Here is a 26,934-nt window from a genome sequence, read left to right on the forward strand (position 1 = left end):
AGGACCAGGGCACTGCTAGAGCATCTATCAGCGCTGCCTGGGGATCCCTTGACCTGGACCCGTAACAAGGAAGCTTCGCGTTCTGACGAGACGCCATCAGATCCAGTTCTGGTTTGCCCCATAGTTGAATCAGCTGGGCAAATACCTCCGGATGGAGCTCCCACATTTCCCTGGATGAAAAGTCTGCCGACTTAGAAAATCCGCCTCCCAGTTCTCTACTCCTGGGATATGGATAGCTGAGAGATGGCAAGAGTGAACCTCTGCCCATAGAATTATCTTGGAAACCTCCATCATTGCCAGTGGACTCCTTGTTCCCCCCCCTGATGGTTGATATAGGCTACAGTCGTGATACTGTCTGACTGAAATCTGATGAACCTGGCCGCAGCTTGTTGAGGCCAAGCCTGAAGAGCATTGAATATTGCTCTTAGTTCCAGAATGTTTATCGGAGTCCATGAACCCTGAGCCTTCAGGGAGTTCCAGACTGTGCCCCAGCCCAGAAGGCTGGCATCTGTTGTCACTATAGTCCACTCTGGCCTGTGGAAACTCATTCCCCTGGACAGATGGACCCGAGGTAACCACCAGAGAAGAGAATCCCTGGTCTCTTGATCCAGATCTAGCAAAGGAGACAAATCTGTGTAGTCCCCATTCCACTGATGGAGCATGCAAAGTTGCAGTAGTCTGAGATGTAGGCGGGCAAACGGAACTATGTCCATTGCCGCTACCATAAGACCGATTACTTCCATACACTGAGCCACTGACTGCCGAGAAATGGAATGAAGAGCACTGCAGGAGGTCAGAAGCTTTGATATCCTGACTTCCGTCAGAAAATTTTTCATTTCTACTGAATCTATCAGAGTCCCTAGGAAAGAAACTCTTGTGAGAGGGGAAAGTGAACTCTTTTCTTAGTTCACCTTCCACCCGTGAGACCTCAGAAAGGCCAGAACAATGTCCGTATGGGACTTGGCGACTTGAAGAGTCGACGCCTGGATTAAGATGTCATCTAAATAAGGCGCCACTACTATGCCTCGCGGCCTTAGGACCGCCAGAAGGGACCCTAGAACCTTCGTAAAGATTCTCGGCACTGTGGCTAACCCGAAGGGAAGAGCCACAAACTGGTAATGCCTGTCTAGGAAGGCAAACCTGAGGAACTGGTGATGAATTCTGTGAATCGGGATGTGCAGATAAGCATCCTTTAAGTCCACGGTAGTCATATATTGACCCTCCTGGATCATAGGAAGAATGGTTCGGATTGTCTCCATCTTGAAGGATGGGACGCTGAGGAATTTGTTTAGGAACTTGAGATCCAAGATTGGTCTGAAAGTTCCCTCTTTTTTTGGGAACTATAAACAGGTTTGAATAGAAACCCTGCCCCTGTTCCTCTCTTGGAACTGGGTGGATCACTCCCATAACGAGTAGGTCTTGAACACAATTTAAGAATGCCTCTCTCTTTATCTGGTTTGCAGATAATTGTGAGAGGTGAAATCTCCATTTTCTGGATGAACCTTTGAACTCCAGAAGATATCCCTGGGAAACAATCTCTACTGCCCAGGGATCCTGAACGTCTCTTGCCCAAGCCTGGGTGAAGAGAGAAAGCCTGCCCCAGACTAGATCCGGTCCCGGATCGGGGGCTACTCCTTCATGCTGTCTTAGAGGCAGCAGCAGGTTTTTTGGTCTGCTTCCCCTTGTTCCAAGCCTGGTTAGGTCTCCAGACTGGTTTGGACTGGGCGAAATTTCCCTCTTGTTTTGCATTAGAGGAAGCTGAAGCTGCGCCAATCAAAGTTTCGAAAGGAACGAAAATTATTCTGTTTGGTCCTTAATTTATTGGACCTATCCTGAGGAAGGGCGTGACCTTTTCCTCCGGTAATATCAGAAATGATCTCCTTCAGGCCAGGTCCGAATAGGGTCTGTCCTTTGAAGGGGATGTTAAGAAGCTTAGATTTTGAAGTAACGTCTGCTGACCAGGACTTAAGCCATAGCGCCCTACGCGCCAGAATGGCAAAACCTGAATTCTTAGCCGCTAACTTAGTTAAATGAAAAACGGTGTCAGAAATAAAGGAATTAGCTAACTTAAGAGCTTTAATCCTGTCTAAAATATCATCTAACGGGGTCTCCACCTGTAGAGCCTCCTCAAGAGACTCGAACCAAAAGGCCGCTGCAGCAGTAACTGGGGCAATGCATGCAAGAGGCTGGAGAAGAAAACCTTGATGTATAAAATTTTTCTTAAGAAGACCCTCCAATTTTTTTATCCTTAGGATCTTTGAAAGCACAACTGTCCTCAACGGGGATAGTTGTACGCTTAGCTAGGGTAGAAATAGCTCCCTCCACCTTAGGGACCGTCTGCCACGAGTCCCGAATGGCGACATCTATGGGAAACATCTTTTTAAAGGCAGGAGGGGGAGAGAACAGCACACCTGGTCTATCCCATTCCTTAGTAATAATTTCCGAAAACCTCTTAGGGACTGGAAAAACATCAGTGTAAACAGGCACTGCAAAGTATTTGTCCATTTTACACAACTTCTCTGGAACTACAATGGGGTCACAGTCATCCAGAGTCGCTAAAACCTCCCTGAGCAATAAGCGGAGGTGTTCGAGCTTAAATTTAAACGCTGTCATTTCAGAATCGGATTGAAGTAAAGACTTCCCTGAATCTGAAAGGTCACCCTCAGATAGAAACTCCCTTATACCGGTTTCGGAGCATTGTGAGGGTAAATCGGACACAGCTAATAGAGCGCCAGAAAGCTCTGTATTTGTTCTAGCCCCAGAGCTGTCACGCTTTCCTTGTAATCTTGTCAGTTTGGACAATACCTCTGTGAGGGTAGAATTCATAACTGCCGCCATGTCCTGTTAGGTAAAAGAATTAGACGCGCTAGATGTACTTGGCGTCACTTGAGCGGGAGTTATAGGTTCTGACACATGGGGAGAGCTAGATGGCATAACCTCCCTTTTTTCAGTCTGAGAATCCTCTGGTGATAAATCTTTAATAGCCATAATATGGTCTTTATAGTTTATAGATACTTCAGTACATTTGGTACACATTCTAAGAGGGGGTTCCACAATGGCTTCTAAACATATTGAATAAGGAGTTTCCTCTATGTCAGACATGTTTAACAGACTAGTAATGACACCAGCAAGCTTGGAAAACACTTAAATGTGAAACAGCAATTAAACAAAAACGGTACTGTGCCTTTAAGAGAAAAAAACTAGCACTTAAACTGCAAAACAGTGTTAAAATGTAGTAAAGTCTTCGAAATTTTTACAGTGTGTGTAAGGGACTAAAGCAACATTGCACCCACTTGCAAATGGATGATTAACCCCTTAGCCCCCAAACCGGATTTAAAAAACGTCAACCACCGGTAAAAGACAGTTAACCACCTTGCCACAGCTATGCTGTGGCTCCTACCTGCCCTCAAATACGATTAGGGAAGAAATAAGCCCTCTATAGTGGTCCTCAGATGCAAGAGGACTCCTCTAGGGAAGCTGGATGTCTCAGTCTGAAAGAAACTGCGCATCTAAAGCTCGAGAATAGGCCCCTCCCACCATGTACTCGATGTCAGAGGGGCCTTAAGGAAATACTCCTAGGAGTATCTGACTAGCCATGTGGAAAAACTAGGCCCCAACAAAAGACTTATCAACCTCAGAAAAAAACATCTTACTTATGTAACATGTAAACGTTTTGTCACCCATAAACACCACACTAAGTAATATGAGAATTAAAATGAGTATTACCCTGTTTAGTAAGCATGATCCCAGTTGTTGCAAAATCACTGCATCTAGCTTACCTCAAATATAAAAGGCTCTGTCAGCATTTTCTAGAACTTATCTTTTCTGTCAGGGTTTGTGATAGTGGGCAAGCACCTCTCAAACGTGCTGTTTAGGGAGAACAGTTTCTTGGTGCAGTGTCTCCAGTCTGTGCTCCGTGAGGTTCTGTAGAGAGCTTCCCCCTCTAGGACACCTGACATTACTGCAACCTTCTTGCAACCCTTGAGGGTCCCGCCAATATAGGTATAGGATTGGTTGTAATCAACTGCTCCAAAGCAGCTGCTGAAAGGGCTTTATCATGTAGTGATTACTTTCAAATATTGCCCATCTGTTTGACACAGGGGAGTTTGGTTGTCCATTGCTACTAGGATTTGTAGTTTTGTTGGATATCGCTATGCAGTATATGTTTGAAGATCCAGATGGTAACTTAGATGTATAGGTTGCGTCACTATTTAGTATCTCTAATGTCCTATGAGTTGATATACACAGATCACCATTAGTGCCGTTTTTAAACATTGTACATTTATGTCATTCGTCCCCTACAAATTCTTATTCGTATTAAAAATTATATTTTATGTGGTAGGGACTTTTAACCTTCATACTCTAAGTGAGTGCTGTAATTGGTGCTTTCTTTTTACAATATTTATCCACTATAATTAGCATCCGCCACAAACTTATATTTTGTGGATTTACAGTATATAGGTTCCTTGTTTTCATATATACAAAACACTGAAGGGTTTAGGGACCCAGGTCTTGGAAGGGACCTTGACGTGGTACCTGGGCTTTGACCCATTTGGCCAGATGCGGTAACTAACCCTGAGAGCTTGTAAAGTAAGTGCTAGACTTTCTCTGTGTGTTGTATTAATTTGCTTTGTAATTTTCCCTATGGGCCTTGCACCCATACCTGTCTGAGGTTAACTGCCTGTGACTCTAGAGACAGCACAGCTTCCTGTGAGTGCAATTGAGAACCAAGGGCTGAGCATGTTGCAGGGTCATGGAATGTGTACCAAGTCAGGTCAGAGTGCAGATCCCTTCCGTGTTTTGTGTGCGTGTGTGTATATATATATATATATATATATATATATACACACACACACTATCTCACAAAAGTGAGTACACCCCTCACATTTTTGTAAATATTTTATTATATCTTTTCATGTGACAACACTGTAGAAATAACACTTTTCTACAATGTAAAGTAGTGAGTGTACAGCCTGTATAACAGTGTAAATTTGCTGTCCCCCTCAAAATAACTCAACACACAGTCATTAATGTCTAAACCGTTGGCAACAAAAGTGAGTACACCCCTAAGTGGAAATGTCCAAATTAGGCCGAAAGTTTCAATATGTGTTTTGGGTCGTTATGTTGGAATACTGCCGTGCAGCCCAGTCTCTGAAGGGAGGGGATCATGCTCTGCTTCAGTATGTCACAGTACATGTGTTGGCATTCATGGTTACCTCAATGAACTGTAGCTCCCCAGTGCCGACAGCACTCATGCAGTTCCAGACAATGACACTCCCACCACCATGCTTGACAGTAGGCAAGACACATTTGTCTTTGTACTCCTCACCTGGTTGCTGCCACACACGCTTGACACCATCTGAACCAAATAAGTTTATCTTGGACTCATCGAACCACAGGACATGGTTCCAATAATTCATGGCCTTAGTCTGCTTGTCTTCAGCAAACGGTTTGCTGGCTTTCTTGTGCATCATCTTTAGAAGAGGCTTCTTTCTGGGATGACAGCCATGCAGACCAATTTGATGCAGTGTGTGGTGTATGGTCTGAGCACTGACAGGCTGACTCCCTACCCCTTCAACCTCTGCAGCAATGCTGACAGCACTCATACGTCTATTTCCCAAAGACTACCTATGGATATGATGCTGAGCACGTGCACTCAACTTCTTTGGTCGACCATGGCAAGGCCTGTTCTGAGTGGACCTGTCATGTGAAACCTCTGTATGGTCTTGCCCGCCATGCTGCAGCTCAGGGTCTTGGCAATCTTCTTATAGCCTAGGCCATCTTTATGTAGAGCAACAATTCTTTTTTTCAGATTCTCAGAGAGTTCTTTGCCATGAGATGCCATGTTGACCATTATTAGAGAATGTGAGAGCAATAACACACAATTTAACACACCTGCTCACCATTCACACCTGAGACCTTGTAACACTAACGAGTCAAATGACACCAGGGAGGGGAAATGGCTAATTGTGCCCAATTTGGACATTTCCACTTAGGGGTGTACTCACTTTTGCTGCCAATGATTTAGACATTAATGGCTGTGTGGAGTTATTTTGAGGGGACAGAAAATTTACACTGTTATACAGGCTGTACACTCACTACTTAACATTATAGCAAAGTGTCATTTCTTCAGTGTTGTCACATGAAAGATATAATAAAATATATACACATATATATACATATATACACACGTGTATATATTTTATTATATCTTTTCATGTGACAACACTGAAGAAATTACACTTTGCTACAATGTAAAGTAGTGAGTGTACAGCCTGTATAACAGTGTAAATATTTTATTATATCTTTTCATGTGACAACACTGAAGAAATGACACTTTGCTACAATGTAAAGTAGTGAGTGTACAGCCTGTACACACACACACACATACACTTTGATGAAGGGTTAAGATTCCCGAAACATCACGTCTCTTTAAATATTTATTAGCACTATATTGATTTAACTGCTTTGCCTGCACCCTGGTCGATGCTGAAGGAGGTAAGAGTGCGCTTTCTACTACGAATATATCATACACACACACACACACACAGCTGCACTGAATTATATCACACTGTGAAAATGTTAGTCAATGTTTTTTATTTCACAATCAGTTCCGGTCTCCTGGATCTACACAGTTTTAGAAAAACAAAACAAATGTCCATCGTGCATCATACAAATAGTATCTCTCCTTCCCTTCCCACCCTCCAGGAGATGAGGGGAGAAGGACATTTGCTGGAGAGTGAAATCTAGAGACTTGCTTTAAATAAATTAAATACAAAACTGCTTGCAAAAAGCTTGTGTCAATATGAATTCCTTTGCATATATCATGTGACACCTTTGCCTACGTGAACAGTGTCGCTCATACAAAATACCCACGTTCACTCCCAGTGGCCCCCAGGACAAACTGCAGGCAGATCCTTTGAGAAAAGACAAATGTAATTTTAATATGAAATGATTCTCCTGCTGCAGTTTGACAATTAAAAATATTAAATTCTTAATAATATAACAAATCCATCTGAGATGAGTGCACTGTGTCTCATTTGGTCCCTTATTATCCTATTAAAGGAAGATTGTCTGCGCATTAGGAGAGTACAGGGACACGCCCTGCCTGCGCATTAGGAGAGTACAGAGACACGCCCTCTCTGTGCATTAGGAGAGTACAGGGACACGCCCTCTCTGTGCATTAGGAGAGTACAGGGACACGCCCGCGCCTGCGGAGAGTACAGGGACACGCCCCCATCTGCGCATTAGGAGCTTACAGCGACACCCCCATCTGCGCATTAGGAGTACAGGGACACCCCCCCATCTGCGCATTAGGAGTACAGGAACACGCCGCCATCTGCGCATTAGGAGTACAGGGACACGCCCCCTACCTGCGCATTAGGAGTACAGGAACACGCCGCCATCTGCGCATTAGGAGTACAGGAACACGCCCCCTACCTGCGCATTAGGAGAGTACAGGGAAACACCCGTCTGCGCATTATGCTAAAGTGAGAGGTTCATGTTCCTAATTATGTGTATTAGAGGGAAGAGATATTTATTACAGATTGCCCTCTCCTCATAATGCAACCTGAGGTATATGTTCTGTGTTCCCAATATGAGAATTAAATGGTATAGCCTGATTGTCTATAAGGAGAAGGTGAATATAGAGATAGATTATCCTGACTGACTCAGTAAGTAGGATGGGTGGGTAGAGACAATTTCTAGTTGCCTCTAAAAGAAGGACAGGAGAGAAAATATGTTCAGCAATCTGGTTCCCTCTATAAGGAGAGTAGGGAAAAGGTACATGATTCTGATTGCCTGTATAAGGAGGGGAGGACAGAGGTACATGATTCTGATTGCCTGTATAAGGAGGAGGGCAGAGGTATATGATTCTGATTGCCTGTATAAGGAGGGGAGGACAGAGGTACATGATTCTGATTGCCTGTATAAGGAGGGGAGGACAGAGGTACATGATTCTGATTGCCTGTATAAGGAGGGGAGGACAGAGGTACATGATTCTGATTGCCTGTATAAGGAGGGGAGGACAGAGGTACATGATTCTGATTGCCTGTATAAGGAGGAGGGGCAGAGGTACATGATTCTGATTGCCTGTATAAGGAGGAGGGGCAGAGGTATACGATTCTGATTGTCTGTATAAGGAGGAGGGGCAGAGGAACATGATTCTGATTGCCTGTATAAGGAGGAGGGGCAGAGGTACATGATTCTGATTGCCTGTATAAGGAGGAGGGGCAGAGGTACATGATTCTGATTGCCTGTATAAGGAGGAGGGGCAGAGGTACATGATTCTGATTGCCTGTATAAGGAGGAGGGGCAGAGGTACATGATTCTGATTGCCTGTATAAGGAGGAGGGCAGAGGTATATGAGTCTGACTGATTGCCTGTATAAGGAGGGAAGGCAGAGGTACATGATTCTGATTGCCTGTATAAGGAGGAGGGGCAGAGGTACATGATTCTGATTGTCTGTATAAGGAGGAAGAGGGCAGAGGTACATGATTCTGATTGTCTGTATAAGGAGGAAGAGGGGCAGAGGTACATGATACTGATTACCTGTATAAGGAGGAGGGGCAGAGGTACATGATTCTGATTGTCTGTATAAGGAGGAAGAGGGCAGAGGTACATGATTCTGATTGTCTGTATAAGGAGGAAGAGGGCAGAGGTACATGAGTCTGATTGTCTGTATAAGGAGGAGGGGCAGAGGTACATGATTCTGATTGCCTGTATGGGGAGGGGCAGAGGTATATGAGTCTGATTGTCTGTATAAGGAGGAGGGGCAGAGGTACATGATTCTGATTGCCTGTATAAAGAGGAGGGGCAGAGGTACATGATTCTGATTGCCTGTATAAGGAGGAGGGGCAGAGGTACATGATTCTGATTGCCTGTATAAGGAGGGGAGGGTAGAGGTACATGATTCTGATTGCCTGCATAAGGAGGGAGGGGCAGAGGTATATGATTCTGATTGCCTGTATAAGGAGGGAGGGCAGAGGTACATGATTCTGATTGCCTGTATAAGGAGGGGAGGGCAGAGGTACATGATTCTGATTACCTGTATAAGGAGGGAAGGCAGAGGTACATGATTCTGATTGCCTGTATAAGGAGGAGGGAAGGCAGAGGTACATGATTCTGATTGTCTGTATAAGGAGGAGGGGCAGAGGTATATGATTCTGATTGCCTGTATAAGGAGGGGAGGGCAGAGGTACATGATTCTGATTGCCTGTATAAGGAGGAGGTGCAGAGGTACATGATTCTGATTGCCTGTATAAGGAGGAGGGGCAGAGGTACATGATTCTGATTGCCTGTATAAGGAAGAGGGGCAGAGGTACATGATTCTGATTGCCCGTATAAGGAGGAGGGGCAGAGGTACATGATTCTGATTGCCTGTATAAAGGAGGAAGAGGGCAGAGGTATGAGTCTGATTGTCTGTATAAGGAGGGGAGGGCAGAGGTATGATTCTGATTGCCTGTATAAGGAGGGGAGGGCAGAGGTATATGAGTCTGATTGCCTGTATAAGGAGGAGGGGCAGAGGTACATGATTCTGATTGCCTGTATAAGGAGGGGAGGGCAGAGGTACATGATTCTGATTGCCTGTATAAGGAGGAAGAGGGCAGAGGTACATGATTCTGATTGCCTGTATAAGGAGGAGGGGCAGAGGTATATGATTCTGATTGCCTGTATAAGGAGGAGGGGCAGAGGTACATGATTCTGATTGCCTGTATAAGGAGGAGGGCAGAGGTATATGATTCTGATTGCCTGTATAAGGAGAGGAGGGCAGAGGTACATGATTCTGATTGTCTGTATAAGGAGGAGGGGCAGAGGTACAGGATTCTGATTGCCTGTATAAGGAGGGGAGGACAGAGGTACAGGATTCTGATTGCCTGTATAAGGAGGAGGGGCAGAGGTACTTGATTCTGATTGCCTGTATAAGGAGGGGAGGGCAGAGGTATATGAGTCTGATTGATTGTCTGTATAAGGAGGAGGGGCAGAGGTACATGATTCTGATTGCCTGTATAAGGAGGAAGAGGGCAGAGGTACATGATTCTGATTGCCCGTGTAGAGGGGAGGTGCATATCCCAGTGGCTGTATTAGTAGGGTATGTATTAGTATGGGTAGCACATCTAGTGAGAGGTATATATATTGTCTGCAAAGAGGTATATGACCCTAAAAGCAGATATGTTTGGTGTACTACATAGTGTTTAGTATCCCAGAGACCATGAGTTTTGTAAACTAATATTACAGGTAATGACCCACTACCTGACAGACAAGCTAGACCTCTCCACTGAGGATTCGGGACCTGCCAAATGCAGATTATTATCCACTATTTTTTCCTTTGCTGGTTAGAGACAAGCTCGGTTTATATTAAATACATAAAGGTATCCCCAGCTTCTATTTATATTGCACATATATGAGCAACTTTTCAGAAAAGCCCACATTTCATAGTCCTTAAAAGAGCTTTTATCTCTGAGTTTGAATAAACTTTATCCACAGTCCAGCCTGAAGCTTTAAATTGCCTTACAAATTGGCTTTCAACCTCCTGCATAAATAAATGCCCATAAGAAATTGAGGCCAAGTACTTTCTTTTTACTCCATGAACTCAAAGTTAGGTGATGACATGGACTTCGTAGAGATTTCCTTTCTTCTCTACTCTCCAGGACATTAAATGTGACATCTATACTCTTCTCTTTAAATAAAGTTCTCAGTGTAGTACCTGATCTATATCATATTTCTCACAAAACTTATTGGTGAATGGTATGCAGGTGAGATACTCCATCCAAGCCCAGTTTATGGGATAAATGTACAGCCAGATCACCAGGGAGGTAAAAAGACCCAAGAAGACCATCAAAGACACAATAATCATGCCACGCTTGCGGTATTTGTCAACATTCCCAAAAGTGATGTATGGGAGGAATGCAAATGAGAGGAGGAGGCCGCTAATGAAACCAAAAATATGGGCGATGTTGTCAATCCAAGGGAGGAGGCCAAAAAGGAAAAGAAACAGTACGATGCCCAGGAGCTTGAAGAAGGCCTTCCATGGTTTGGCCAAGATCTGCCAGCTTTGAAACAGTTCCACGAAGAGGCATGCCAAAAGCCCAAACTGGGAGCCTGCTGGACCAACCTATAAGCGGAGAGGGAAGGGTGAGGGAGCACAGCAATGAGAGGAAGGGCATTTGGAGAGAAGAGTAGGAAGGTGGAGATGGGATTTACCTTTGTAAGGAGACTAAATACTTCTGAGGAAGAAATGAGGATTAGGGGGTGGATAAGTCTAGGGACAGAAAAATGACAAAAAAGGAAGTGGCAGAGAGAAAAAGGGAAAATCAGAGAGATGAAGTAAAGAGGCTCGTGGGAAGGAAAACAATTCTATCACATAATAGACCTAGAGACATAGAAAATAACTGAAAATGTAGCAGGAAGGTAAACAAACAACAACAATAAGAGATAATGACAAACTCTATACCTGAGGCTCGTCAGGTACAAGGCAGCTACGGATTAGTTAACATACACAAGGGAATAAGCGACAGATGGAGAAGGAAGTTAAAAAAAAAAATACTTGTTTCTGGAGAACAAATAAGTTGTGCATTAAAGGGATAGGAAAGTCACAATTAAACTTGCATGATTCAGATAGAGCAGGTCATTTTAAGACACTTTTAAATTCACTTCTATTTTCAAATGTGCTTCATTCTGTTAGTATCCTATGTTTTAAAATGAATACGCACATATCATACACCAGGGGGAGCTGATGCTAATTGGTGCCTGCACACATTTGTCTCTTGTGATTGGCTAAATAGATATTTTCAGCTTCCTGTCAGTAGTGCAATGCTGTTACTTCAGCAATGGATAACAAGAGAATAAAGAAAATTTGATAATACTAGTAAATTGGAAAGTTGTTTAAAATTGTATGTTCTATCCGAATCAGAAAAGAAAATTTTGAGGAACACACACAAAAGCAGTGACTGCAATTTCAGAGCACTTCCTAGATTTAAATTATTTTCAAGCAGTTATAATTTTATTTTACACCTATTATTTTGTCTCTCCTGACATCACAACTAAAATAACAGATGAAATAGATTGCCCCAAAATATTAACATAAATAAATAACGTTGAAGGGAAACTTCATTCTCTTGGTATCCTCATTCAAAGAAGCATCAATGCAATACTGGGAGCTAGCAGAACACATAGTGTGAGCCAATGACCAGAGGAATATATGTGCAGCCACCAATCAGCAGCTAGCTCACAGTAGGGCATTGCTGCTGCTAATCCTACCTAGACGTGTTTCAACAAAGGATTCTAAGTGAACAAAGCAACTTAGATAATAAAAGAAAATTGGAAAGTGGCTTCAAATTGTATGGTGTATCTGAATCATAAAAGAAGAAAAAAATGGGGTTATGTCCTTTTAAGAGATTTTTTTAATTGACCGATTATCAAAAGTACTTTGTTTTGTTAAAAAACATAAATTATGCTTACCAGATAATTTCCTTCTGTATAAGGAGAGTCCACAGCTGCATTCCTTACTTGTGGGAAATACTGAACCTGGCCACCAGGAGGAGGCAAAGACAACCCAGCCTTAAATACCTCCCCCACTTACCTCATCCCCCAGTATTTCTGCAGAGGGAACAAGGAACAGTAGGAGAAATATCAGGGTGTAAAAGGTGCCAGAAGAACAAGTTAAAAAATGTGGGCCCATACAAACTAAGTGGGAAAGGGACATCAATAGGGAGGTGGAGACTCAAGAGTGGCATGTAACTCTATCTAGTGCAGGAAAGGGATTGATAAGTGTAGATATGTGGGAAAACTGCATTAAGACCAATTTTCGATGGTATCTAACACCGCAGATAACCTCACACTCCACCAAAGATAGATCTAGACTCTGTTATGGAGGCTGTGGGGAGGTTGGGGACTATAAACACATGTGGTGGGACTGCTCACATACACGCAGGGTGTGGAACCAGCTATCGCGATTCTTAAGCTCTATCATAGACAGCCCTATTAAGCTTACCATGGAACAAGCTCTACTCCACGTCAGACTTAAAGAATTCAATAAGTACATTAATTTATTTATCAGGATAACATGTACAGCCACAAGGAAGGGAAGAAATCAAACTAAAACTTAAATTTTATTATAACATGTCAGAGCAAGCAGCATTTCTTCTAGATACTCAAGAAACCTTTCAGAAAGTATGGTACTACTGGATATTACACAATGTGTCCTAACACACTAGTCTAGTCCAATAGAGCCCCTCACTTGGATTGTCCTATTATTTGAATTTTAAAATCCCCAAACACGACAGATAAAATTTGGACCAATAGGAGACATACTAAATCCACATATAACAAACTTCTGAATAAAGCGGAGTAGAATGGTCAGGAGAAACCTCTTCATCTACACTTTACTTCTCTCTCTCTCTCTTTGCTCTACCTAATTCTTTTCCCCCTTCACTATTTCTTTATTTTATTAATCCTTATCCTGGTAGTATGTAACCAGTTTGAGCCTTAAAGCAACTCAATTGCGTACAAAGTTACTTTAATCCCAGCTACAAAAGAAAATTCTTCACTGTATAGACTGTTTCACAATGTTGGGTGCTATTAAGCTTTTTTTTTTGTTATAAGAGTGGCCTTACAGGTTATGATACAGCGACTGAACGATTCAATGATCCGTAACCTGAACTATTTTATTTACTATGTAATCTTGGAGAACCAGGATTTCTGTTCCCTTGATCTGTTAATTTCTTGTTTTACATTTCTTTTTGTTATTATGCACTTGCTACAAAAAATAATAAAAATTACTTTATCATAAAAAATGTGGGCTGCCCCTCGGAGATCACGGGCAGGAGCTGTGGAGTCTCCCTGTACAGAAGGAAAGGAAATGATCTGGTAAGCATAATTTATGTTTTCCTTCTTAATACAGGGAGAGTCCACAGCAGGATTCCTTACTTGTGGAAAATTATACGCAAGCTCTAGGAGGACACTGAATGCGAACGGGAGGGCAAAAAGGAAAGGTGTTGTAGGATGAGCCATAATCCTCTGAGGAGGCTTGTGTCCCGCTGTCTCATATGCCAAACGGATGATATTCCTTAACTAAAAGAAAAAGAAGTCAAAAGGCCAACTGACCCTTACGCTTCCCAGATAGATGACAAACAGAGAAAAAATCTCTCTATTCCTATTATGTAGTAAACTTTCCATGGAAGAAAGAATAGGAACCACAATTTCCTGCGATTTGACACAAGCTTAAAGGGACAGTATACTGTAAAATAAATTTTCCCTTAATGTGTTTGCAATTGCTTTTTTTACCAACTGCAGAGTAAAAATGTATGAAAATTAGCTTTTTAAGGTTTGTGTATTTTAAAGCTCTGATTTTGTGTTTTGAAGCCACAACCTAATAAAATGGGTTGAGCTTTTAGGTATAATCAGATCTCATTATTTTATCACGTTGTGTACATATACCTGTTTCTTTATATTATATCTGTCCATAAAACAATCACCAGTACTTGTAGAGAACAATGGAAAATAAACATTGTATTACCTTATCTCTGCTATATCCCACTGGGACTGTCATTTCTTCTGCTGGCTGTGTTTACAAAGCTTATCTATAGCTTGGACCTGCGGCCACAAACTTTCAGAATAGGTGGGGATACCACATGCTAAATCAACTATTTCAAATGCCAATATAAGGGTAAAGGAGCTACTTGTAAACACTTTAATACACTCCAGCAGGTAAAGTGGATCATTGGGAACAAATTAAAGGGGAGAAAATTTTTGAGTAAACTGTCCCTTTAACTAGTCAACTGATGCATAGACCCAAAAGTAGCCCAATGCAAAAACTTAAGAACAAAATCTAAGCTCCAAGGAGGAGCATCAGATCGACACACCGGCCTGATCGTCGTCAGAGCTTTAACAAAAAACTGTACATGCAGTAAAAACAGACCGGGCCAAACTGTCCCAACAAGGAACCAGCTAAGAGGCCCTTCTCCAGACCATCCTGGAGGAAGGAAAGAATACTGTCTGACTTGAATAGTGTGCCAGGATGAACCACGCTCTTTACAGCAGATAAGAGGTCTTCCACACCTTATGATAGAAGGCGAGGAACCGGCTTAAGCGCTAGAAGGACCATAACCTCTCAGAAAACCCTCTCTTGGCCAAGACTAAGCGACAATCTCTACGCAGTCCGCCTCAGAGAATTAAGATCTAATGAAGCAAAGGGGCCTTGATGCAGCAGATCCCTGCGCCAAGGTAACCTTCATGGAGTGGAAGACATATCTCCAATAAACCATGAATCACAACCTTCCCGGCCACGACAGAGCACTCAGAATCACTGACGCCTGTCCTTGCTAGGTTCGAGCCACCACTCGAGGAAGGAGTGATATGGCCGGAAAAGAAAAATTGTATTGAACCTCCAAGGCACAGCTAATGCATGTATTAGCTCCACCTGAGGATCCCTGAACCACAACCCATCCATGGGTAACTTGGTATAGAGACAGGACGACCTGAGACTTTCCTCCAACGTCCCCTTCCAGATCCAAACATTCGAAAACCCCTCAGATGGAGACCTTATCCCCAAATAAAGGGAATGTCTGTAGAGAACATCCGTCCCGGATGACCACCCTCCACCCACTACCAAACCAGAGATACTACCCTCATCGTTAGCAAGAAACTTCCTGGAGTGGGAACAAAGAGGCGCCAAAATAGGGTGATATCGTATAGACAAACTGACGTGACAGCAAACAGCAAAAGAACTACTCACAAGGGGAGCGGCACTACAGGTGCCAAATACAGCAGACCGGGACCTATTCGTCGCCCGGCAGACAAACACTCAGCTCGATTCTCAGGGCAATCACGAGGGATCCTTCCACCAATCCAAGGAGGGATTGTCTCCACACCTTCGTCCGGAAGACCAAACGGCCAATCAGCGGTCAGCTGGAACACACACCTTCCACCGTAACGATGCTCTGTTGCCGAGAAACGTGTTGCATGTGTTTTAAAACTTTTAAATAAACCGTTTTAATTATATACCCCTTTGGAGTTCTTTCCAAGTTTTTCCGCCCCCTATTTTTGGATTTTTGGCGTGAGTTGCCGCTTTGATTTGTCCAAAACACCAACAGAGCATCGTTACGGTGGAAAGTGTGTGCTCCAGCTGACCGCTGATTGGCCGTTTGGTCTTCTGGACGAAGGTGTGGAGACAATCCCTCCTTGGATTGGTGGAAGGACCCCTCGTGATTGCCCTGAGAATCGAGCCGAGTGTTTGTCTGCCGGGTGACGAATAGGTCCCAGTCTGCTGTATTTGGCACCTGTAGTGCCGCTCCGCTTGTGAGTAGTTATTTTGCTGTTTGCTGTCACGTCAGTTTGTCTATACGATATCACCCTATTTTGGCGCCTCTTTGTTCCCACTCTAGGAAGTTTCTTGCTGTCATCGTTGTGTATTCGGGAGAGCAGCCTGCATCATCATCCTTTTTAGTTAACCATTTGGGACCCGGACTGTGTGACATATAGCGCACCTCCAGAGGTGGAATTGCCACCCCTTATCGTACCCTCATCGTTAAGGAGTCTCATGGTTCCCTCAGATGGAGATCTAAACCACCGAGAGTAAGGCTGACAAGAATCTATAAACTGGAACTACCCCAGTAGTCTAACACTTCAGAGCAAAAGGATGCCTGAAGATCCATACAGTTAAAATCGGGAGGGAAATCTCCCATGCCCTTCTCAGTACAAGGAGATCTGGACAAAAATACTAGAGAGCAATTCTCTCAATCAGTAGTCCAGGTAAATATTAAAACAGATTTGAAACAGCACCGCTCCACTGCCTCAGTATACACCGAGCCTCGGCTGAGATGAGACCTGGCAAAAGGAATGAAGTCCAAAATGGACCCCATGACCAATACTCACCACCAAACACAGAGCCAGCGATGGCCTGAAGGAGGTCTGGAGGGCAAGACCTGATGAGGCTAACTCATAACTTCACAAGTCCTATGGAAAAGTCATCATGTATATGAAGACTAAAATAACAACCAGGAACCCACCCTGGTGCCCTACACCAGAGAACTCTGATCTAAATATTCTTCCATCCCTGAGGATCGAGGAAGATAGATTAAAAAACTGTCTTCTGTCAGACGAGATGATGGTGATTGAACCAGATCGTCTAGACAAGTGAAGACACCGCTAGATCTGGGTTCTGGCAGCTGCCAAGAGAATCCCAAGATCCCCTCTAGAAGCAGTAGCGAGACCAAAAAGGAGGAGCAGTGTACTGGAAGAGCTGGTCCAGACACAACAACCTTAGGAACCGGAAATGTTCCCTGAAGGAGGAATAAAAAGGTATTATATCCTTCCTCAACAGTGGTCCTGCAATGTTCTTCCCGTATCAAGGGTATAGGGAACCTTATAATCTCCCTCTGGAACGAGGAGACATGATAAGCTTGGGTAAGTACTTTAAAACCCAACTAGTACGAGAGATCCCTCTCTCTAATGGGACCACAACAAAAAAACGGTTTGAATAATATTGCAAACCTCACTCTGTGATAGGCACCGGACAATGACTCCAAAGGAGAACAAATCCGTACCCACCTGAAAAGGCTTCCCTCAAGAGAAAAGAAAAACTGACCTGGGAGGCTAAGATTTGAAGCCTAGCTATGACCTCTAGGACCCTTGGATCCTGTACGTCCCTTAATCAAGCGTCTAAAAAGAGCAATAGTCTGTCCCCAACATGGCCCAAGATCGGATCTGGGACTGGCCCCTCCTGCCAACATTTGGAGTGCTCAGGCTTAGCAGAGGTCTGATGCTAGGCTATAAGCGCACTAAAAGAATAAGAGAAAGAAATCTGTCTCTCAGATTCCCACTACTTAAAGGCACATGAAACCCAAAAATTTTCTTTCATGATTCAGATAGAGAATACAATTTTAAACAACTTTCTAATTTACTTCTATTATCTAAATTGTTTCATTCTCTTGGTATCATTTGTTGAAAGAGCAGCAATGCACTAATGGTTTCTAACTGAACTCATGGGTGATCTAATCACAATCGAGATATATATGCAGCTACCAATCAACAGCTAGAACCTAGATTCTCTGCTGCTCATGAGCTTGCCTAGATAAACCTTTCAGCAAAGGATAACAAGGGAAGTAAGCAAATTAAATAATAGAAGTAAATTAGAAAGTTGTTTAAAATTGTATTCTCTATCTGAATCATGAAAGAAACATTTTGAGTTTCATGTCCCTTTAAGTCTTTCCATCAAGCAGAAGGAAAGATTAGCTTCAGAAGTCATATCTGTCAGAGCGATTCAAGCCTGAACAGAAAAAAACTGAAGTTCTAGCTATGGGGCTAGTAATCTGCAAAATTCACAGATAAACGAATTATCAGCTGCATGGCCTTAATTCATTCTCGAAAATAATCGAGGGAACCATCACCTTGACACGAGACAGAGATGCTTCAATAGGAAGTCTCCATAAAATGCGACAACCTAGGTAATCAGAACATAAATATCCCTTGTGAGGAAAACTCTTCATAAAAAGGAGTTTCCTCTTATAACCATGAGCTCTAAGAATAAACGGAATAGTAAAACGATAGGCAAGCGCACAAAAAATGTTAGCCAAGTAAGGATGGGCAATGACACAACCCCCGTATATAGAGCCCGGAACCGGGAATCTTAAAAAGGAAATAGACGAAAAGGGAATAGGATCACCATCCATCCCCACCCGCCTTAATCAAATTTGCCATCTGATTTAGAACTCTGAAATTCGACTCGTAGATCAGTCCTAGGAATCTCTAATATCAATCACAACAATGGAGGAGTGCTTGGTCTAATCCACAATCTCTTATATTCAGTGAAACAGAGATCCAGTTGGTGGATTAATAAAAGTCCCAATAAATACTGTAATCCTGGGAATTAAAGTCAGTGGGTTTAATTAAAGATAAGGATGTCCTTTCTCTGCCCTCAAAATATTTACCTCTGCTTCTGCGCGTACTGATCTGCAGGATAACGGTGTAATCCGATGCCTGTCGGTTGGTCGGTCAAGCTCTTCAGCCGTTACCACTTTCGCTGTGTCAGGTGGAGTGCCAGGACTATGAGACCCCTCTGGAGCAGGTCTGGTTTGTGTGTCCCCTCGGCATGCTGTAAGCTGTGAGCGTGTGGAGGTGAAAACTTCCTGGTGCGTCACCAGTGAAGAGTGATGATAGGCTATTGGAAGGAGGGAGGGTCCTCTCCAGGAGGAAAAAAAGTTCAGGCGTACATGCGCTTCTTCGGAGGCTACTTAGAATTTGGCACAGTCGTATATGAAAGACAAAGTCACTATTGAACTTAATTGCGCTCCATACGTAGGGATCATCTTACATGTTTATACATAATATCAAGATTACAATTTGTTTAACAATAAATGCTGATAGCTGAAATGGTTAAGGTTAATATGTCAATCAATCAATTTATATAAACATATAGCACAAAAATTGCAAAGAAAGAATTAAATACATAGAAAATATATAAAGATATAAAATAAAAAAATCTCTATTGGATGATTGTAACATCGTTACGGATTGGTCCGTCATAAATATATAACTCTGTGATGCCAGATTCTAAGTAGCCTCCGAAGAAGCACATGTACGCATGCGCGAAACGCGTCAGGCATACATTTTCTGTGATTTGTTATTTACACTAACTGGATTTAGCCAATAAACTGTGTGTTTAATTGACTTTTCAAGTTTCAGCGTGACGTTTCCTTTTTTGAAACCTTTTGAATCTCTAATATCGCCAAAACCTCTCTTAGGAAGCAAGCGCATGCGAGCTAGTCTAAATCTAAGAGCAAAATCCTCCTCTGCCGGAGGAACAGAAGCAGCAGGCTCCGACCCAGAAGGTTCGTACTCTGAAGCCTCAGAGAGAACCGCATCCTCATATGACTGATCGGATACAACTGTCAATTTACATGATGCTCCCTGGGCAGGAGTGCCTGGATTAACCATTCATTTGCATGTAGCAGAACGAGGCAAAACGGCTAAGGCCGCAGACGTTGCTATACAGTAACGTCAGGTGGAAAAAAGCCCCCTCCAGGGGGAGGACTAGTGGTGCAAGGGGAAGCTGCATGTGTAGGATCAGCTGAATGTAGGGTACGCACCTTGCGGTGACGAAGAGTCCTCAGAGGCAGAAGGCTCAGTAGCATCTAACATCTCAACATTGGTTGATGAGAACACCTTGTTGCAGCATATGGAACATAATTGAGAGGGCTGGACAACCCGGGCCCCCTCACAATATACACAGGTATTAAATTCTGTCGTAGTGGGATCACCCTCTAAAAAAATAAAATCAGAATCCTCTATAACTAGGTAATTTTATATAAATCAAATAAAAAAATCTGGCACCTATACCCCCAATGGCTGTGGCACGCACCACCTCCTATGACCCAGACGCTCTTCTCCGTAGTCACTCGGTCAGGAATAGGAAATGGAAACCGTGACCACACCTGGTCACACGGTGTGCAATGAAGGACCACCCCAGCTAAAGGAAAAGCGCGCCAAGCTTAATAAAAATGGCGCAGCTCTCAAGTAAAAAAGCAACCTGTAGGTTCCATAGCAGCCTCTGAGTCCAAAAAACATCTCACACGTATAACACAGCATAAATCACAAACAAATATGATTAACACCCCGCTGTTCAACAACCCACCTCAGGAGATATTAACCCTTGATTCCATAAAGATAAAGAAGTCCCACTGTGACCCTGTCTTCTAGCGTTAACATATGTGTAAAAAATGAAACTATCTTACCGGAATCTATGCCGTGGAACAGAAACACGGTCCTTCAAGTGCGACAGACTGTAGCATCGCTTCTGACATGGACTTGAGTGATGAAAAGCAGGCAGCGAAACTCATCAACACTGATTGCTTAAGGAGCTGTTAATATGAATCTGGATGGATTCGCAGAAAGACTCTCCCTGCATCTCCAGACTCTAACTTTCATCAATGCTCTCCCTGAGAGGCTGACAAGACTACTTAAAGCTCCAGTCCCATATTGAAGGGCAGATACCATTCCTAAGTAACAACTCCGAAATCTTCTGACAATTCTCTGCCAACCTCCTGTGACGAAAGGCAAAGAATGACTGGGGATGAGGGAAGTGGGGGAGGTATTTAAGCCTTTGGCTGGGGTGTCTTTGCCTCCTCCTGGTGGCCAGGTTCAGTATTTCCCACAAGTAATGAATGCAGCTGTGGACTCTCCTTGTATTAAGATGGAAAAGCATACCCAGGTAGGCTAAAGAGCTGTAATGCATAAGCAAACTTTGTTTTTCTTTTTAGCACAATTACGAGTTTTTAATGTGATTATTCCGGTCATTTCTGGAGGCCGTTTTATACAATTAGAGCTTTGGAAGTTTTCATACAATGTCTGTAGACAGTGGGGGCTGAGAGTGCGCACGTAGCACGCCTGTGCAATATGGGCGAGTTGCTCTCTGGTGTGTTTTTTACTACAGACTGTGCTACATTAGGAGATGCCATTTTGTTTACTTGCATTGTATCTATAATTGTTTGCCTCATTGTTCAAAAAGGAGAAGACCTGGTGAAGTTAAAGGGACATAAAACCCACATTTTTCTTTCATGATTCAGATACAACTTTCCATTTTACTTCTATTATCCATTTTGCGTCATTCTCTTGTATCCTTGGTTGAATACCTAGGTCGGACCAACAATGCATTACTGGGAGCTAGCTGTTAATTGGTGGCTGAACATATATGACTCTACATTGGCTGACTTGATGTGTTCAGCTAGCTCCCAGTAGTGCTTGGTTGATCATTTAACAAACAATACACAGAGAACAAAGCAAATCTGAAAATAGAAGAAAAATTGGAAAGTTGTTGAATTGCATGACCTATCTAAATCATGAAAGAACAATGTTGGATTTCATATCCATAGGGATTTTTGCTCAGCATTATTCTTCTGTAAGATCAAAAGATCTGTACCTGATAGTTTTGCAATTACATCAATTTGAAACAAACATATCTATCTCAATTTTGTGATTTTTTAACTATTTATTAAACCCTGTTTTGGGGGTTAAACATTAGCCAGTGAAAATGTATGCAGTACTGTAATAAATTAAAGCATTACATTAATGCATTAGAAAGTTATTTTAAAGGGACTGTATACATGGTTCCGATGTAAACAAATTAAAATCCCGCAATCGCGAGATTTCAACGATGGGATCGGGTCAGGGGGTGTCCCTTTGATGCTAGGCACGCCCACCAGACCGTGAATGCATCCTGGAAGCGTTGTTGGCGTCAGGACAGCCAAACGGCTAGGACGTTCTATTCCGTCCAAACATCACTAAAGTCCAGCGCGGTTAGGACGGAATAGAATGTCAGAAAGGCGTTAAAAGGTTGAAAGGTAGGAAGAAAGCAAAGTAAAGAGTAGTATGGACAACGATTTTCTAATTTAAATGGACTCAAATTTGCATTGTTTAAAAAGATAGATCATCCCTTTCTTACCCATTCCCTGGCTTTGCTCAACACTTCACAACAGTTATAACTCTGCCTGTTCTGAAGCCATTACAGGTCACCTCTTATCTGAGTGCATTTTTATAGCTTTTCACAGCAAGATAGCGCTAGTTCATGTGTGCCATATAGATAACGTTGTGCTCGGACTTAATTATGAGTCAGCATTGAGTCTGTAAATAGCACTGAGATAAGGGCAGTCTGCAGAGGTTCATATACAAGGTAATCACAGAGGTAAAAAGTATATTAATATTAAGGGATTATCTATCTTTTTAAACAATAAAAACTCTGGAGTAGATTGTCCCTTTACTTTCACAGATAGATTTCATGGTAAAAAGCCATTGTGCTCATTTTAACAGTGAAAGTCAGGAGAGAGTTGGATGATGCAGCTCAGGAGATAGAATAAATGTCTTAGTGAAAGCGGCAGACAGGTTTGAGAGGAAGCAGGGGACAGATCCTGGCTGTCTGATCACCTGGATTAGTGATGCTCCAGGAGCAGACGGTTAATCTTATGATAATCTTGTAAAAGTGAGACACGAGAGATATGGGCACATGGAGAGAAGGGAGAGGGGGGTGACTGGGGGATGTTTATGAGGGGAAACCTGGCAAGCAGGAATGTGATAAGGAGAGAAAGAGAACAGAATTTGTGGCATTGGAAGCAAAATAGAACAGGCTGCACCAGCAAGTGTGGAGAAAGGGTGGGTCCGAATGGGATGGTAGCAGGAAAGAGGGTAAAGAAGGTGCCTTTAAGTGAGGGGACGCATGCTGTATATGGCATGATGGGGTCTGCTTTCTGGCGGGAATTGGAACAGGGAAGCAGAATGTTGTGAACTGGAGCAGGGTTGAAGCTTTATAAAGTTAGAGCAAGTCTATGGCAAACAGGGGCACAAATTATAGAAAGGATGAAGTGACAACTGGAGGAAGAGGAGCTCTAAGGAAAGGGAGGAGCACAGAAAGGTGTTACCCAATGAGAGGAAACCGCTGGGAACAGAGGCAAGAGGATGAGTGTGAGATAAGTGAAGGGGGGGGGGGCAAAGCATAAAAGGAAGTGACCCCAAGCTCTCACCTCAGCCCTGTAGGGCAGGAACAGGGCGCTGGCGAGATTGCCAGTGATGCCACTTAGTACGTAGATGATGGAGATCCGTAGCCAGCCCGCTAGCTTCTCCAGGTCACGCAGCACGGTCATCTGAAAGGTCACAGACACCAGGCAGTGTATGATTCTGAGACAGCAAGAGGACAGGGTTAGTGAAGAACTCACTACCGGATTTATAAGCATTTACTTAATGCCCAGTCCTATTAATATTATCCTGGTACAAACTCATATCCTGTGTTGATATCAGTCCCTATCTTACAAACCACAACCCAGCATGCATTGCTCTAGCGTTATTTGCAATCTGCGTGCAGTGTCTTTATGAACCAGTGCTTGTGTACCAACGGGTATAAAGCAGACATACCCAGCATGCACTGCTCTAGTGTACCAACGGGTATAAAGCAGACATACCCAGCATGCACTGCTCTAGTGTACCAACGGGTATAAAGCAGACATACCCAGTATGCACTGCTCTAGTGTACCAACGGGTATAAAGCAGACATACCCAGCATGCACTGCTCTAGTGTACCAACGGGTATAAAGCAGACATACCCAGCATGCACTGCTCTAGTGTTATTTGCAATCTGTGTGCATTGTTTTTATGAACCAGTGCTTGTGTACCAACGGGTATAAAGCAGACATACCCAGCATGCATTGCTCTAGTGCACCATTAGGTATAATGCAGACATACCCAGCATGCATTGCTCTAGTGCACCATTAGTTATAAAGCAGACATACCCAGCATGCATTGCTCTAGTGCACCATTAGTTATAAAGCAGACATACCCAGCATGCATTGCTCTAGTGCACCATTAGGTATAATGCAGACATACCCAGCATGCATTGCTCTAGTGCACCATTAGTTATAAAGCAGACATACCCAGCATGCATTGATCTAGTGCACCATTAGGTATAAAGCAGACATACCCAGCATGAAGAAACAGGGAAAGCCACAGGCGATAAAACTGGTCAGGGATTTCAGGGTTTAGAAATGGCAGCAAACCACAGACCTCATCCAGACAGTGTACCTGAGAAGGACACAAATATAAACATTGGTTAAAAAGGGCCGTAATTCATAACCAGCCTCTTCAGTAATATCTCCTATGTTTAACCATAACAGATTACAATTTATTTCTCTCTGCTACACAAACACATAAAAGTGTCCAAACCATGACAAACAAAATGTATGCTTACCTGATAAATGTATATATTTCCGAATATGGAGAATCCACAACGTCATCAATTACTAGTGGGAATATCACTCCTGGCCAGCAGGAGGAGGCAAAGAGCACCACAGCAAAGCTGTTGAGTGTCACTCCCCTACCCACACAATCCCCAGTCATTCGACCGAAGGGAAATGGAAAAAGTAGTAACACAAAGGTGTAGCGGTGCCTGAGGTTTAGTCAAAAAATAACTGTCTAAAATAAAGGGTGGGGTCGTGGACTCCATATCCGGAAAGAAATAAAATTAATCAGGTAAGCATAAATTTTGTTTTCTTTTCTAAGATATGGAGAGTCCACAACGTCATCAATACTAGTGGGAACCAATACCCAAGATAGAGGACACAGATGACTAGGGCGGGAGAACAAGACAGGTAGACCTAAACAGAAGGCACCACCTCTTGAAGAACCTTTCTCCCAAAAGAAGCCGAGGCAAAAGTATCAAATTTGGAAAATTTGGAAAAAAGTATGCAGGGAGGAGCAAGTTGCAGCCTTGCAAATCTGTTCCACAGAAGTTTCATTATTGAAAGCCCAATAAGGAGGAGACAGCCCTCATGGAATGAGCCGTATATCTCTCAGGAGGCTGCTGACTAGCAGTCTCACAAGCAAAACAAATTATACTTCTCAACCAGAGAGAAAGAGAAGTAGCAGTAGCTTTCTGACCTTCACGTTTTCCAGAGAAAAAACAGGGCAGAGGACTAGTGAAAATCCTTAGTAGTCTGTAGGTAGAATTTTAGAGCACGCACAGCATCCAAGTTGTGCAACAAACGTTCCTTATGAGTTGAAGGATTAGGACAGACAGAAGGAATAAGAATCTCCTGATTAATATTTCTATCTGAAACCACTTTAGGAAGAAATCCCAATTTAGTACGAAGAACCGCCTTATCTGCATAAAAGATCATTTAAGGCGAATCGCACTGCAAAGCCGAGAGTTCCGAGACTCTCCGAGCAGAAGAGCTAGCAATAAGAAACAACACCTTCCAAGATAACAACTTAATATCTATGGCATGCAATGACTCAAACGGAGCCTACTGCAAAACTTTAGGAACAAGGTTAAGGTTCTAAGGAGGAACAACAGACTTAAACACAGGCCTGATTCTGACCAAAGCCTGACAAAAAGATTGAGCATCTGGAACATTCGCCAGAGACTTGTGTAACAAAATAGACAATGCAGAAATCTGACCTTTCAGAGAACTAACAATCCCTTCTCCAGACCTTCCTGAAGAAAAGAAAATCCTAACCCTTCTCCAAGAGTAGCCCTTGGATTCACACAAATAAAGGTATTTATGCCATACTTTATAGTAAATATTTCTAGTAACAGGCTTGCAAGCCTGGATTATGGTCTCAATGACCGCTTAGACAGAACTAAGCGTTCAATCTCCAAGCAGTCAGCTTCAGAGAAACGAGATTTGGATGAAGGAAAGGGCCTTGAGTTAGAAGGTCCATCCTCAGAGGCAACCTTCAAGGTGGAAGAGATGACATCTTCACTAGGTCTGCATGCCAGATTCTGTGAGGCCATGCAGGAGCTATTAGAATTAACAATGCTCTCCTGTCCGATACAAGCAATGACTCGTGGAAGGAGGGCAAATGGAGGAAACAAATATGCCAGACTGCAATCCCAGGGAACCGCCAAAGCATCTATCAGGGCAGCCTGCAGATCTCTTGACCTTGAACCGTACCTTGGAAGCTTGGCAAGACGCAATCAGATCGAACTCCAGCACCCCCCATTTGAGGGTTAACCTGGAAAACCCCTCCGGATGGAGAGCCCACTCCCCGGTATGAAAAGTCTGACTGCTCTGGAAATCAGCTTCCCAGTTGTCCACTAATGGAATGTGAATGGCAGATAGAAATTGTTAGCTTCCGCCCACTGAATAATCCGAGCCACCTCTTTAATGGCTAAGGGACTCAGAGTGTTGTCCGACTGGAACCTGATAAACCAGGCTAAAGACAAACTGAGGCCAAGCCATCAGAGCATTGTAAATCGCTCTCAACTCCAAGATATTTATGGGGACAGCAGATTCCTCCAGAGTCCATATTCCCTGCACCTTTAAGAGTCTCTTGCTGACTGATCTAGATCTATCCTCTGAGACAGATCCAAATGGTCTCCATTTCATTATCTGAGCATGCATAACTGCAGAGCTCTCAAATGGAATCGAGCAAAGGAAATGATGTCCATGGAAGCAA

At 43.1% G+C, this 26,934-nt stretch overlaps 1 protein-coding gene across 4 annotated transcripts in view; it reads right to left on the reverse strand.

Annotated features, from left to right (window-relative positions):
- Positions 1 to 6,580: 6,580 nt before the first annotated feature.
- The window catches only part of RHBDF2 (rhomboid 5 homolog 2), a 146,268-nt gene continuing 125,914 nt past the window's right edge, over positions 6,581 to 26,934 (reverse strand). For 3 of the 4 annotated variants that reach the window (XM_053709431.1, XM_053709441.1, XM_053709450.1), the window contains exons 16-18: positions 24,458 to 24,558; positions 23,508 to 23,661; positions 6,581 to 11,113 (exon numbers count right to left, since the gene is read on the reverse strand). In XM_053709431.1, the coding sequence (XP_053565406.1) occupies positions 10,694 to 11,113; positions 23,508 to 23,661; positions 24,458 to 24,558 (675 nt within the window). In that variant the 3' untranslated portion in view covers positions 6,581 to 10,693. The remainder of the gene's footprint in view (positions 11,114 to 23,507; positions 23,662 to 24,457; positions 24,559 to 26,934) is intronic. The other variant, XR_008401932.1, reaches the window with a different exon arrangement.

Source organism: Bombina bombina, chromosome 1, assembly GCF_027579735.1.
Source record: "Bombina bombina isolate aBomBom1 chromosome 1, aBomBom1.pri, whole genome shotgun sequence".
NCBI classification, from domain to species: domain Eukaryota; kingdom Metazoa; phylum Chordata; class Amphibia; order Anura; family Bombinatoridae; genus Bombina; species Bombina bombina.